Source organism: Arachis stenosperma, chromosome 4, assembly GCF_014773155.1.
Source record: "Arachis stenosperma cultivar V10309 chromosome 4, arast.V10309.gnm1.PFL2, whole genome shotgun sequence".
NCBI lineage: Eukaryota > Viridiplantae > Streptophyta > Magnoliopsida > Fabales > Fabaceae > Arachis > Arachis stenosperma.
Genome location: NC_080380.1, coordinates 143,849,464 through 143,865,243, shown reverse-complemented (window position 1 = coordinate 143,865,243; position 15,780 = coordinate 143,849,464). Strand labels below are relative to the sequence as shown.

Sequence of the window (15,780 nt, the reverse complement as noted above, 5' to 3'; positions counted from 1 at the left end):
AATTACAAAAACACAATCTTGAATGCGCACTTCTCGTAACCGTTCCAGCCTTTTAGCCGATAAATCCCTACTCATAAATTTTCCATATGATAAATGCCTTCAATTCTCTCCTTGCATAACCGCTCGATTTTCTTTTCGAAATAACTCATTCAATTACTTTTTTTGAATACTTGACCAACTTGTCATGTTCGATTCGATAAAAATATTTTGAAATGGAATCCGTATCAAGTACCTCCAGCTAATGCCCACACATGTATCTTTTCCAAAACCACTTAAGTCTTCGACTTCCTTACTACTTCGAACTACCTTACCTTGATCAGAAAATACTTTCTGATCAACAGCCATATTATGCAAATTATTCCAAACCAGTATGAGTTTTGAAAAGTCAGCAGAACCAGCCATAATAAGGATCACTATCTTTCTTTTCTTCCGCGAAACGAAAGGCAATACCGCACTTGGAATAATACAAATGCAGGTAATGTTACTTGGTGCATGTCTCTTAGATAGCATCACCATCACTGCTTCACTATAAAAACCCATTAGAGTGTCCCAAACATTCCATCCATTGAAACCTACTGCTATACGATCACAATAATGGGGTTCTTATGTTCTCTTACTTTCTCCATACAGTTTCTTCTTTTCTTCTCATCTTCCCTCTTCACAAACTGTTTTACTTTTAATCATTCAACTACTACTCATCATCATGAGTGCCATCAACATGAAAGCAATGCCTTGCTCAGCTTTAAACAAAGCTTCATCATAAGTAAGTCTGCTTCTCACAATCCTTCCAGTTATGCTAAAACTCTTTCTTGGAGTCCTTCCACAGATTGCTGCTCCTGGGATGGCATTGAATGCAATGAGCTCACAGGTCATGTCCTTTCCATTGATCTTAGTAGCAGCCAGCTCTATGGTTCCATGGATCCCAATAGCACCCTTTTCTCACTTGTGCATCTTCAAAGCCTTGATCTTTCAGACAATGACTTCAATCACTCGCAAATTCCAGCCAGGATAGGTGACTTGTCACAACTGAGGCATTTGAATATTTCTCAATTTGGTGAAACCACATTGTCAGGTGAAGTCCCAACTCAAATTTCCCAATTGTCCAACTTGTTGTCCCTTGATCTTCGCAGCTATACTCTTCAGCCGTTTCCATATAATCTAATCAACCATTTGCAACTAAAGGCATCCACTCTTACAAGCTTAACACAAAACTCGACTAGACTTGAACACCTTCGTCTGAATTTTGTGACCATATCATCATCTTTACCTCATACTCTCACAAACCTTACGTCTTTGCAAATGCTTTCTTTTCGCCAGTGTGAACTATATGGTGAGTTTCCAGTCGGAATATTCTATCTCCCAAACTTAACAGCCTTGAATTTTGGGGGAAACCAAAATCTTCAGGGTCCATTACCTGCATCCATTGGAAACCTGACCAATTTAGCTTACTTGTATCTTGAAGATAATAGCTTTCATGGTGAAATCCCTCGGTCTCTTTTTCGACTCAAGAATCTTGAATTTTTGTCGCTGTCGTATAATTTTTTTGAAGGCGAACTAGCACTTGACATGATTTTGAAGTTAAAGATGCTTAATGCTCTTGACTTGTCTTTCAACAAATTGTCCTTGTTCTCACAAAATAGGGATGTCAATGTGACAACCCTTCCTCCAATTCAATGGTTAGGATTGAGTTTATGCAATTTAGCTGGGGAAGTTCCAACTTGGATGATGAATCTAACCTCTTTATATCACTTGGATCTTTCTCAAAATAAACTTCAAGGTGAAATTCCATATTTCCTCTTCACGTTAGAGAATCTTACATTTCTCTATCTAGCTGGTAATATGTTGGAAGGACAGATCGAGCTTGACATGCTTTCAAAGCTCCAAAAGCTTACTGCACTTAGTTTAGGCGGAGGCAACAAATTGTATTTTCTTGAAGGAAAGAACACTTCCAACGTAACATTTCCTTCTCAAATTCAAAAGTTGGATTTAAGTTCATGCAACTTAGTTCGTTTTCCCAATTTTATACAACACTTGCAAGAGTTGACTGATCTTTTCATGTCACACAATAGGATAAAGACATTACCGAGTTGGATGTGGAATAAAAGAACTCTTCAGAGTTTGGATATTTCCTACAACCTATTGATAGGAGAAATATCCCCCTCGATATGCAACCTGCAGTCACTTGTGGTTCTTGATTTGTCTTCCAACAATTTAGTTGGCATGATTCCATCATGTTTGGGAAGCTTTAGCCAATCCCTTCAACTTTTGAATGTCTCAGGAAACAAATTGACAGGCAATATTCCTCAAACTTATGTGAAAGGAAATGCCCTTCAGTTGATTGATTTTAGTTCTAACAAGTTGTATGGTCAATTACCAAGAGCACTGGTCAATTGTAGAATGCTAGAGTTTTTTGCTGTGAGCCATAACCATTTCAATGACTCATTTCCTTTTTGGTTAGGATCTCTTCCTAAGTTAAAGGTTGTTTCTTTACGTGATAATGAATTTCACGGAGCTATAATGTGTCCATTGAAATACACATTCCCCCAGCTTCGAATCATTGATCTTTCTCAAAATGGTTTCTCAACAAAACTAACATCAGAAATAATCATGTGCTTCAAATCGATGATTGTATCCAACAAAAGACAACTGGATTTCAAGGACATGATTTATTCTGGCAATATCTTTATAGATATTAATTTTCTTCTGTTTTCAATGTTCAACAAAGGAGTTGTCATGGATTATCTTGGGGGTCAATACCTTCATCATATGGTAGCCATTGATCTTTCAAGTAACAAAATTTATGGTGAGATTCCGGATATCATGGGAAGTTTGAATAGCCTTGTCGTGCTCAATTTGTCCAATAACATGTTTATTGGCAGCATCCCATCTTCCTTGGGAAAGCTTTCAAATCTTGAAGTGCTTGACCTTTCTCTCAATAGTCTGTCTGGAAGCATTCCTCAACAACTCACAGAGCTAACCTTCTTGGGTTTCTTCAATGTGTCTTTCAACAATCTCTCAGGTCCAATCCCAGAAAATGGCCAACTTTCCACATTTGATAACAATTCATTTGAGGGAAATAAAGATTTGTGTGGGATTCAATTGTTGAAGAAATGTGAAAATCATCCTAAACTTCCATTGCAAAAACCTGATGGTGATCAAGATTCTGAGTCAGGATCTTTCTTTGAATTGTATTGGATGGTAATTCTAATTGGATATGGGGGTGGCCTTATTGCTGGGTTAGCACTGGGAAATGCTTTGGCTGTAGATGTTTATAGGTTGCTGAAAAAGATCTTTTAAGTCACAAGTCTAGATGTTGGTCTGTTCATGTGTGTAATCTTATATTATTTTTATTTTTGTGTTGGCATTTGAAGTTATTGTGTTTCTCTTATGTAAGAGTGTGTTATGTATAAATCCAAATAAAGCTTATAAGGTAAAAAGATAAATATAGTATGTTATATATCTATTTTGCTTTTGCTATTTTTGAAATAAGAAAAACTATATTTTGTGTTCTTTGCATACAATAATCAATTTCCCTTTGTGTTCTTATGCTTAAGCTTATTCAAGACGGGATGTTTTGTAAAATGTTAAAAAGAAGCAATTCTTTTTTCAAAAGAACCAGTATTCATTGATATAAAAAAGATTATAAGTAGATCAACTGAATTGGAGGGAAAAACAGAAAACGTAACTATATCTTTCTTTCTTTCCTTCAATGTTTGTGCATGTGTTAGTCCATTTTTTTAGAGGAATGGTTTAACATGGTCTTGAAATTGCAAATGTGCTTCTTTTGTAGTTCTTAGAATTTTAATGTTAATTGTTTAGACTTGAAATTTCATTCTGTAAGTATTTTTATTTTGTTGTTGATTAATTGTTAGTCAGTTTGCACTATTTGTTGATGTGCAATTTATTTTAGGTGACACATGGTATTCACTAATAATGTGAAAATTTTCACACTTACAAAATTGTTGTTGTGAATGCTGGGCGAATCAAAAATTAAAATGACTTAGGAAACATAACTTTACAAATTAAGTAATAAATTTTAAAATTTAGTAGATTGAAGCAAGGTTGTAATTTTGATGGACATTTGTTGATTTTAACTTGCTGTAGTTCCAAGGTAGAGATATTTGTTTCTGAAAATTCTTCCTATCCTTTCTTCTCATCTTCCATTATGGTGATGGCTGCAGAACATTCACCAAGCAAATAGTGATTCATCTTCATCACCAACAACCCTAAAAGCAGATATATTTTTGTGTTGTGTTCAAAAATGTAAAAGGGTGAGAAAATCAAATCAAAGCACATCAATTAGCAAAAAGAACCATATAAAATGAAAGGATTTTTTTTAAAAAATAAAAAAGGAAAAGTAAATCATACGGAACCGTCCATCTGTGTTTCTCTGTTGGATTAGCAAATTAAGCAGAAGAACAAAAGTTTTTGGTACTTAAGTAAGTTCTAATGGAAATTTCATAATCAATTTAATTTCTTTTTAATCATCTTCCAAGGCTGCTAATTTATGGTTTATGGTTCTAAATTAAGTATAGGAATATCATTTTTTCTGTTTTGCAATAATATCATAATATGCTGCTGATTATAACTGTTACATGTCCACTTGTATTTGTAAAGAGAGTTATTTATGTTTAAAAGTATTCAAATGAAAGACTCAAAGTCTTGCTATATAAGCCAAAGGAAGTTTACTTTATGTAGTCAAGCCTATCAGCTAAAAGTAGAGCTATGCTTGTGTTGGTTACAGAATTGGAGAGAGATTAATTAGTTTAGAAAAATTGATCAATAATTCAATCAGGAGGGAAAGATTATTAGACTTTAGAGACCAAGAAGAATGAAATTTGGGGAAGTAAAGACTCATGAAACAGACCTATGAAAGGTGACAGACTTATAGGTCCCTTACATAAATTGTGTCTAACATTGTAAATATTTTAAGGACCTATAACTCCATTATTTCAATTCAAAAATTTATTGGTAATTCTTCATGTCTTCCCCAAAATAAACGGCAATGCAATTTCACACTCTCATGAGTATGATTCAATGATTCATCATCACTATTGAAATTAGGAATAAAAGAAAACTAAAAGAAAGATGAAGAAAAGGTTTGAAAGGTACCTTGTCCCTGTGACTTGTGAGCGATGACTATATTATATATGAGTAGAGAAGTCATGAAGTTGCATGTTCAATTAAGCATGAACGACGTCAAATGCAAAGTTGTTAGCTAAGCGAAATAGTAGGGGACAAAAGATGGTTGTTAGAGTCTCCACCCAGCGTACCCTCCATTTTAGAGTCAAATGTAAAGTTGCATGTTCAATTAAGCATGTTACAACAACTTGTTGGTGGATCCCAATTAACTTGGGTCCACAAGTTAAAAACTAAAAAAAATAAAAAAAAGTGGCTTGGGCCACGTAAAAGAAAAAAGAGAGACAGAGTTAAGCTTCTTTCAATTGTTTTGAAAGAAGGAAAGAAAAACAAAGCAGCGCCATCGTCCAAGAGGAGAAGAAATTTAGGGAAAAAGGACATGTCATCTTGATCTGATTAAATTGGCAAATTTATTTTATTTTTTATGAAATTTTAATTTATTATTTTTAGTGTATAGATGAATATTAGAAAAAATTTGTTAATTGTATTGTCTTTTTTTTTGTTTGATATGAGATTTTTACTTGGTAGAGAATTTATGTTGATTCTATCAGTTTTAATAATATATTTTATTGATTGTTGAGATGTTCTAGTGTTACTAGGAAGATTGATTGTATATCCATTATTTTGATAGTGAAAAAATTTACTAGGCTAAGTCCAGTGATTTTTTTTTCTCTTTTAAAAGTTTTTTACGATAAAATTTTGATGTTTGATTATTTAATTTCTGCCATTATATTTGATGCTTGAAGTATCTTTAATATTGCCTATTTAATCGCTGTAGAAAAATTATTTTTGGTGCTTTTGTTATTAGACAAGTTCTTATTGAATCTCAGCTTATATAAAATGTTTAGAGTAATGGCAGAGAAGTTAATTTTCTTGCAAAAAAAGTACTTGTGGAGTAAGGAGGATGACAATCATGAGTTACTATTGGTGAGGTGAGATATTGTCCAAGTTCCAAAAAAGCTAAGAGGTCTGAGAGTAGGTGATGCATTCATTCAGAATATGGCTCTTTTATTCAAGTGATGGTGAAGATTTTAAAAAAAAAGATTGTCTATTATGAAAAAAAAATTGTGTGCTCCTGTAATAATTTAAATCCAAACGTTATTTTCTCTTGTCAACCTGTGCCAAAGAAAGGAGGTCCATAGAAAGATATATGCCAGTTACAGATAAATTAAAGGAGTAACAATGAGAAACAATATTATTAGAAGATTATTTTTAGAGGTAGGAGATGGTAGAAGCATTTGCTTTTGAAAAGATAATTGGTTACCATGTAGTATGTTGAAGTTAGTCTTTCCAAGACTTTTTTCAGTTTCAAACCAAAACGGATCGGTAATAAAAGATTGTGGGTTTTGAGATGGGTAGAGTGGATATAAAATTTTTAATGGAAAAGACAATTATTCCAATGGGAGTTGGAGTTAGTTAATCAACTCCATGTGATCCTTCAATCAGTCATATTAACACATGGAAGAGAGGACCGACTAGTGTGAAAATTTGATAAATTAGGAGTCTATTCTACTATTTCTTTTGTGTAAATTTTGCAGACTAAACTATTACCGGAGGATATTACAAGTTACGATTTTACTAATTCTATTTGAAAGGCTTGGTCCCACCACGAATTAAGTTCTTTACTTGGGTTGTATTAGTAGGCAGAATCAATACGAAGGAGATTAAGTAAATTTGATGTCATTAATCAAAATGATAGTATTTATATTTTATGTAAACAGGATATTAAAAATGTTTACCACTTGTTTTGTTGTTGATCCTTTGTGACTTTCTCATCAAGTTCATCTCCACATACATTGTCTGAGTTCTTTTCAACCAATTCCCTAAACAGCGAAGAGCGAAAGAGAAGGCCAAGAGCCGTGGTGGAAGACGACTTGCTGCTCGAGAATCGATACATGTTGTTATCAAGACTGATGCCTGCAGAACATTTCAAACTTTGATACACCTCTTCAGAAGCCACTACTCTTCCTGCAATAATTATTTAAAGAAAATCGTGTAATATGTTCTTCATCATTCTTCTGCATTCCTCTCATTTATGTTTTATATTGAGAATTAATTCATATAGGTCGCATTTGGATACTCAAACATAAATACAAGATAGCTATATGTATATATTTTTTCACCTTTGAATAAAATAGAGTTAAAGTTAAGAGTTAGACTTTAGTGTACATTAAGAAAAACATTAGAGTAAAAAAAATTGCTGAGAGTTTAGTTTTCAGAATGGTGCATCATAGTGATTGATTCTTAAATAAATGATGGGTCATGTAGTAATTGTTATCAATGATCACTTATCGCTTTATAGGTCATTGCAAGCTAAAAAAAATGGTAGTCATAGTAAAAGCATCTCTTGAGTTTTATGTGTCAAAAGTATTAAGTGAAGAGGAAGCTAGGGAAGTTTGTGGTGGCAAAAGCTCTCTTTTCGAGACTGTGAACTATATGGTGAGTTTCCAGTCGGAATATTCTATCTCCCAAACTTGACATCTTTGAATTTTGCAAAAAACCAAATTCTCCAGGGTACATTACCTTCATCCATTGGAAACCTAACCAATTTAGCTTCCTTGGTTCTTGTAGATAGTGGCTTTCATGGTGAGATCCCTCGCTCTCTTTTTGGACTTGAGAATCTTGTAACTTTAAATTTAGCTTCTAATTTTTTCGAAGGCCGCCTAGCACTTGACATGTTTTTGAAGCTAAAGATGCTTAAAAATCTTGAATTGTCTTACAACAAATTGTCTTTGTTCTCACGAAATACGGATGTCAATGTGACAATCCTTCCACCAATTCAATGGTTAGGATTGAGTAGGTGCAATTTAAATGGAGAAATTCCAACTTGGATAATGAATCTAACCACTTTACATACCTTGCTCCTTTCCCAAAATGATTTTCAAGGTGAAATCCCATATTTCGTCTTCAAGTTAGAGAATCTTACAGATCTTGATCTATCTGGTAATTTGTTGGAAGGATAGATCGAGCTTGACATGCTTTCAAACCTCAAAAAGCTTACTTATCTTGGTTTAGGCGGAGGCAACAAATTGTATTTTCTTGAAGGGAAGAACACTTCCAACGGAACATTTCCTTCTCAAATTCAAATTTTGGATTTAAGTTCATGCAACTTAGTTCATTTTCCCAATTTTATACAACACTTGCAAGGCTTGACTGGTCTTTTCATATCAAACAATGGCATAAAGGCAATCACGAGTTGGATGTGGAATAAAACAACTCTTCAGACTTTGGATGTTTCCAACAAGATATTGATGGGAGAAATATCCCCCTCCATATGCAACCTGCAGTCACTTGTGTTTCTTGGTTTATCTTCCAACAATTTAGTTGGCAAGATTCCACCATGTTTGGGAAGCTTTAGCCAATCTCTTCAAATTTTGATGCTCGATGAAAACAAATTGACAGGCAATATTCCTCAAACCTATGTGAAAGGAAATGCCCTTCAGTTCATTGATTTTGGTTGTAACAAGTTGCATGGTCCATTACCAAGAGCACTGGTCAATTGTAGAATGCTAGAGCTTCTTGACGTGAGTCATAACCATTTCAATGACTCATTTCCTTTCTGGTTAGGATCTCTTCCTAAGTTAAAGGTTGCTTCTTTTCGGGATAATCGATTTCACGGAGCCATAATGTGTCCATTGAAATACACATTTCCCCAGCTTCAAATCATTGATCTTTCTCAAAATGGTTTCTCAAAGAAATTGACATCAGAAATAATCACGTGTTTCAAATCGATGATCATATCCAACAAAAGACAACTTGATTCCAAGGACGTGATTTATAGTGAGAAAACGTTTCTGGATATTGATTCGCTTCCATTTTCAATGTCCAACAAAGGAGTTGTCATGGAGTATCTTGGGAGTCAATACTTCATCACATGGTAGCCATTGATCTTTCATGTAACAATTTCCGGTGAGATTCCAGATATCATGGGAAGTTTGAATCGTCTTGTTGTGCTCAATTTGTCCAATAACTTGTTTACTGGCAGCATCCCATCTTCCTTCGGAAAGCTTTCAAATCTTGAAGTCTTGGACCTTACGGTTAATAGCCTGTCAGGGAATATTCCTCAACAACTCACCGCGCTAACCTTCTTGGATTTCTTCAATGTGTCTTCCAACAATCTCTCAGGTCCAATCCCAGCAAATGGGCAACTTTCCACGTTTGATAACAATTCATTTGAGGGAAACAAGGATTTGTGCGGGATTCAATTGTTGAAGAAATGTGAAGATCCTTCTAAGCATCCATTGCAAAAACCTGATGGTGATCAAGATTCTGAGTCAGGATCTTTCTTTGAATTGTATTGGATGGTAATTCTAATTGGATATGGGGGTGGCCTTGTTGCTGGGTTAGCTCTGGGAAATGCTTTCGCTGTAGATGTTTTTAGGTTGCTGAAAAAGATCTTTTCATGTGTGTAATCTTAGATTATTTTATTTTTGTGTTTCTCTTATTTAAGAGTCAGCTATGTGTACTGTAAACCCAAATAAAAGTAGGCAAGCTATGGGTGAGCTTCTAAGAAAAGATCTTTTTTCGAGTTATCTTTTTTTAAAAGATCTTATAGAGAAGTAAAAGTAATTTTATGTTTGGATATCTCATGTAAAAAGGTCTTTTTATCTATCAATTATGTTTGGGTATAACAATATAAAAGTACTTTTTTGTTTATTTATTACATGAAAAACATCTTTTTTTTAAGGAAAAAAGATCTTTTAAAAAAAGATGTAAATTACAGCTTCTCAAAAAAGCTCTTTTTTTTTATTTTACTAGTACTTTTACTTTTACTACTAGAAATTTGCCAAACACGTTAAAAAATAAAAAAAAGATCTTTTTTCAATGAAAAAAGATCTTTTTTTAACAAAATAATGGCACCCAAACATGCACTTTATTTTTGTGTTTCTCTTATTTAAGAGTCAGCTATGTGTACTGTAAAGCCAAATAAAAGTAGGCAAGATAAAATGATAAATATAGTGTGTTATATATTTATTTTACTTTTTCTATTTTTGAAATAAGAAAAGTCATACTGTGTTCTTTGCCTATAATAATCCATTCCCTTTGCATACTTTCTCTTATGCTTATGCTTATGCTTATGCTTATTCAAGACATGATACCTTGTTATAAAAGTAAAAAGAAGCCATTATTTTTTCAAAAACAAGCATTCATTGATATGAAAAAGATTATAAGTAGATCAATTGGGCCAACAGCAATAACAAAAATGAGATTTTCTAACAAAACTAAAAGCACAACCAACATCCAAATTCTAAATATGAGAGAAGAAAAAAAAAACTAATGTAGAAATACAGAAAACTAAAATATTTTTATTGAAAGAGTTACTAACAATAACATGAAATTTCTTTTGCTTTTCTTTCTGTTCTTTTTTTAAGATGAAAAGTCAACAACACCATAGAAGGAAGGAGAAGCAATGATGATCAAGTTCTCTTTTTTTATATTAAGAGCACTAATTTTTTTCAGAACCGAATGAATGGAGAGTAAGAAATAAATTATAACAAATAGGATCGTGTTAACTACAACTAAGAATGAAAATTTTAACTACAATTAAGGTATGTTGAGGTAATTGGTATATTGATTTCTTTCAGTTAATCCATTCTATATATGTTAATGGTTCACATATATTACAACAAATAGGATCTTGTTAAGTCTGAATTATTGCGTGTTCATACACTCTTGTCTGTTAAGGGTGACAGGCATACAGCGGTGACTTGTGACTCAAGAGAGGCAGAAAAGTTGTTATAGTTTAACTTGGAATCAATTCTGTAATGATATGAGTGGCTGCTATAGTTTGTTAGAGTTGGTTGTAACAAATTCCGATAGAATCCATCACATATAATGGAAACAACATGATCGTGTATTAATGACTTGGACAGTTGCTTCTACGAGCCTTTCCTGCAAAAATGAAGTTGTGCATTACCTCACCTTTGCTGAGATATGGGAAAAGATCACATACATCTTCATTATTTCATCAAGAACTAGGATTCAAAGCTTCAAGTGTTAATTGTGCGCAGTCAAGAAAACTGGCACCATTACTGAATATCTGGCCTCTGTGTTTGCCAAAGTACCATAGTCACCATAGTCTTATGCATAAGATAATGTTTGAAAGTTGATACATATATGATTATGAGATGAGATATCATATAAATTACAGATCGACATATTTTAGAAAAATCTTAAAATGACATGACTGGCCATATTTTGCCAATTAGTCTAAACTAGAAAGCACGATAAATATTTCTTTTTCTTGCTCAAAATGCAAGCCAATATTTCTGGCTCTGTCTCAAAACTCAAAACACATGAATTAGCTAAAAGAACAATACAAATGAAAGGAAATTTTTTAAGAAGAAAAAAGGAAAAATATGGACATGTACATCTATGGCTGCCTGTTGGATTAGCAAATCAAACAGAACAACGAAAGTTTTTTATGCTAAGTTCTAATTAAACTTTTATAATCAAATTTTAATTTAATTTAATTTCTTTTTTTGCACCTGCTAAGGCTGCTAATTAACTGTTTCTGGTTGTAAATTAAGTGGAGGAATACCATTTTTCTTTTTTGCAATATCATAATAGGCTGCTGATTTTAGCAGTTACTTATCTACTCGACTGCCTGTAAAGAAAGTTATTTCTGTTTAAAAGTATTCAAAATTAAAGAACCAAAGTCTTCCCATATAAGCCAAACTAAGTTTACTTTATGTAGTCAAGTTTTACTTTTAGCAATGGTGGTTTAAAGGTCAGTTGAAGTGCAGGAGAAGGCATTCGGAAATTTCACTATTGAAACGCAACCTATGATGTTAAAAAGGTTGGAATATGAAACTTGTAATTGATGCCTCACCTCTCAAGTATCTAGTATGAAGTTAGGTTGAGATAACATTGGTTTTATTATGATGAATTGAACGATAACACTAATCCTTTTGGCCCAAAACAGGACAATCTTGATTTATTGAATTCTAAATTTGTCTTCCCTACTTGGAGTGAAGATGGTGCATGGCAGATAGCAAACAATGAAAAGGTAAAAAATAGAAATTAAGGGAAAATGGTAGAGGAGTTACGAGCAAGAGGGTTGAAGGCAAGCTCTGAAAGAAAGAAAATAATTTCTCAATAATACAAAAAAGAGACAATAAATTAGTCACTAGCATAAAATACTTTCTCAATTTAAATGAACAAGAATATGCAAGAGATAACACAATTGATAATTTACAGCAACAACAGATTTAGCTAAGTGATTATTTACAGCAACAAATTTAAGGTCTAGTGATGATTTCCAACAAATTCAACTTGGTGATCTTTTCCAACAACACAAAAATTTGCTCAGTCATATGTTCAGCATCAAACTCATTTACTGCAACAAGTTCTACTTTCACCAATAAAAGAATTTGCTCAGTCATATGTTCAGCATCAATTTCAATTTACAGCAACAAATTCTACTTCCAACAACAACAAAATTTGCTCAGTGAACTAAAAATTGCTCCTAAAAGTATACTGTGAAAGAACTACAATACATATGAAATAGAAAGTAGAGACAAGAGAGTGATGCTATTCTTCTGCATAAGATAAGGTTTGAAATAAAGTTAAACAAATATACCTATACTGCTGCTTTAAATGATGACTATGAGATACAATATATACATACGGATGGCCATATTATGGAAAAATCTTTAAAATGACATGAATGGCCATAGTATTCCAATTATTCTAACCCAAAAAAGCAGGACCAATATTTTTCTTTTCTTGCCCAAAATGCACGTCAATATTTCTACCTCTTCTCATAATCTCAGAACTGTTGCAAGTAGTGTTAGAAGCACCACATAGAACTGTTGGCACCATATCCAACTTCAATGCATGTTCCAATAAGTAAAAGGATGAAAATCAAAACACATATGTTAAAAAACAGAAGCATATAGATGAAATGATTTTTTTTTTTAAAAAAAAAAATACAGAGAAAGAAAAATAAATAAATAGACCTCAAACTAGGGCTGACAATGGGTAGGGTAGGGTAGGGTTTGGACCCTACCCTAACCTTATCCGCGGGTTGAAAATTTTATTAAAACTCTACCCTACCCTATCCGCGATTTGAGAATCTCTCAATCCTAACCCTACCCACACCCTAAAATTCTAAACCCTACCTTACCTTACCCTATCCGCAGAAATATCAAATTTTTCAAAGCAAATATAAAATTCAATCATTTCGAATTTTATACATATTAATAACATAAAAATAATAAACTAATACTCTAAATTACTAAATTAACTAACTAGTTTTAGTGGTTGTTCACTTATTGTAAGTCATTACATAAGGGAGGTTATATGTTCAACTCTTACTTTCTTCACTATATATACCTAATTTTTATAAAATATATGTTATATATGAGGTGCGGGTAGGATAGGGTAGGGTACGCCCTAAACCCATACCCTACTCTACCCACAGGCATACCCGGACCATAAACAATAAGATTTTGTTGCTAACTTCTAGTTAAAATTTCATAAACAAATTTTAATCTAATTTAATTTCTTTCTAATCACCTGCTAACCCCACTAATTAATGGTTTATGGTTGTAACTTAAGTGTACAAAAAGTTGTATAACTGTTTTTAACGGTAATATCATAATATTACTTTTGGAAGTTACTTTTGTATGTGTTCTTCAAGAAAAGGGTAATAAGACAGGTAAGTTAAGAAAAATTTTGCCATATCATATAAGTCCTTAGGAATAAAAAGTGTTAAATAAGCTCTGATGGTTATTAGTGGCTAAAAGAAGGGGGAGTTGAATCTTAGCCCATTTTTTCAGTAACACTTGCTGCCTTTTTAAACTCTTTGAGGAGATATTTCTATCTGTTTTTTGTCTCGTCACTAATCAAGAGACATTTTCTTTTTGTCTCGTAACCAATGAGGAGATATTTTTAATTTTGTCTCTTGTGCAACAGAATCAGAAATGGAGTAGAAGAGAGAGAGAGAAGGAATCACACCAAGAAGTATCCTGGTTCAGCAGTTAAGTACAATGTTGCCTACATCCAGTCTCCATCACAACAATGATGGAATTTCACTATAACCATGCAGATTACAAACACTAATTCTCCCTAGGAACTACCCTTCCTATCAGGGACAAGTCCAGAATCTAATCCCAATCCTGAACTTGACTTGGTAACCCACCAAGCTTTCAACTGCAAAGTGCTAACCCAACTTGCAAGGGGATTCCCACAGAATCATGAAACACAACACAGATGTACAAAGGACCTCTAAGGACATCTATGACTTTTTTTCTTTTAATTTTGTGCACTCTGCCTTTTTCCACTCTATGGCTTTTTCATACAAATCTCACTGTTTACCTTTTTCCATGAGACTCAAGACAGACAAAATTAAACAGAAAAATACAAAATGAAGAACATTGAAGGAGAAGAACTTCTGTTAGCTTGGGTAGCTATAAGAACACTGTGCTTTCACTCTTTTCCTTGCTTCAAGCCCTGGCTGTTCTTCCTTATTTATAGAAGGGGAATCCTCCAAGGTTGAAACTCTTGAACCGAGCTAATCTTCTTCTTCTTCAAGCTAAAACCGGTTCGTCCAGAGATAGAGGAGAGGAAACCGAATGTAAAACCCAACATGCAATTACCTATGTGTCATCTCTTCACACCAATCTTCATCAATCCGGGTCTTCCATCTTGACTTGCTCCTCAAGAAGGATTCCTAGCCCTTGATAAGTCCTTGATGTTTGATAGCTCCTCCTGCTCTTATCTTCTGCTTCATCCTCCATGTAGCTACAGTAGCTACCTCCTGTGGTGGTTGATCAAAAGTAGAGACGAGTCATGCTTCCAAGGGATCTTCTTCTTCTGACCAAAGTGGATCTCATCCATTTTTGGGTATGGAGATCTCAGCCACACCATACTTCAGATTTTCTTTTTCTTGATGCCATCATCACTATGCCTTCATGCTTGTGCATAGCTTCAACTTCTTTCTTCTGATAACTTGCCTTAGCTTCCATATTTCCTGTGAAGTGACCAAAAGTGATGAGAGAAAGGAGAGAGAAGAGAGAAAACTTTCAATGTGATTTGAATGAAGGAATTAAAATGAATTAATTTTTACTTCCCTTTTGTTTAGTGTCGTGTGTCATCATTAAAGGCCATCAAATCAATTTCTCTTTCTCTTTCATGTTTTCAATGTTTGTATTAAATCCAAGTTAATAAAAATTTGAATTACATGATCCATGTGAGTGGGTAACCGAATTCAATCAAGCATTTTCCTTTTCTTCCTTGTTTTCAATTCGGACCAAATTCTTTGGTCTTGTAACAAGGATTTCAATTGGGCTTGTTTAACAATTTCCTTGCCCAATTGACATATCAATGATTCAGCCAATGTATTAAACATTTTTGCATAAGGCTGAATTTTATCTTTCTATTGGGCTTGTTATTTTTCGGCCCAAAGCAAAATCTGCAAGTAACAAAATTATTAATGAGCATATATGAATTAAAAATCAAATTAATAATTTTGTAATTAATTATATTAATAATGTTTGATCATCACTAATTTAATTTGGAGTTTTCCAAACTCATTAATCTCCCCCTTGATGACAAACATTATTATTAAAAAATTAAAAAGGGATTAGAGTTTAGAGTACTCCCTTTGAAGATTTTGATTCCTCCCCTTTTCCAATT

The 15,780-nt window shown here is 33.5% G+C and overlaps 2 protein-coding genes across 2 annotated transcripts; both read left to right on the top strand.

The window, feature by feature from the left end:
- The first annotated feature begins 577 nt into the window (after positions 1-577).
- Positions 578-3,425, top strand: LOC130974103 (receptor-like protein 6). Its single transcript, XM_057898854.1, has one exon. It carries the CDS (start codon positions 595-597, stop codon positions 3,295-3,297), a length of 2,703 nt encoding a protein of 900 aa, XP_057754837.1. The 5' UTR covers positions 578-594; the 3' UTR covers positions 3,298-3,425.
- Positions 3,426-8,114: 4,689 nt separating this feature from the next.
- On the top strand, positions 8,115-9,551 carry LOC130975798 (receptor like protein 22-like). The gene is made up of 2 exons (XM_057900534.1): positions 8,115-8,997; positions 9,043-9,551. Exons 1-2 carry the CDS (start codon positions 8,115-8,117, stop codon positions 9,549-9,551), a joined length of 1,392 nt encoding a protein of 463 aa, XP_057756517.1.
- The last annotated feature ends 6,229 nt before the right edge of the window (positions 9,552-15,780 follow it).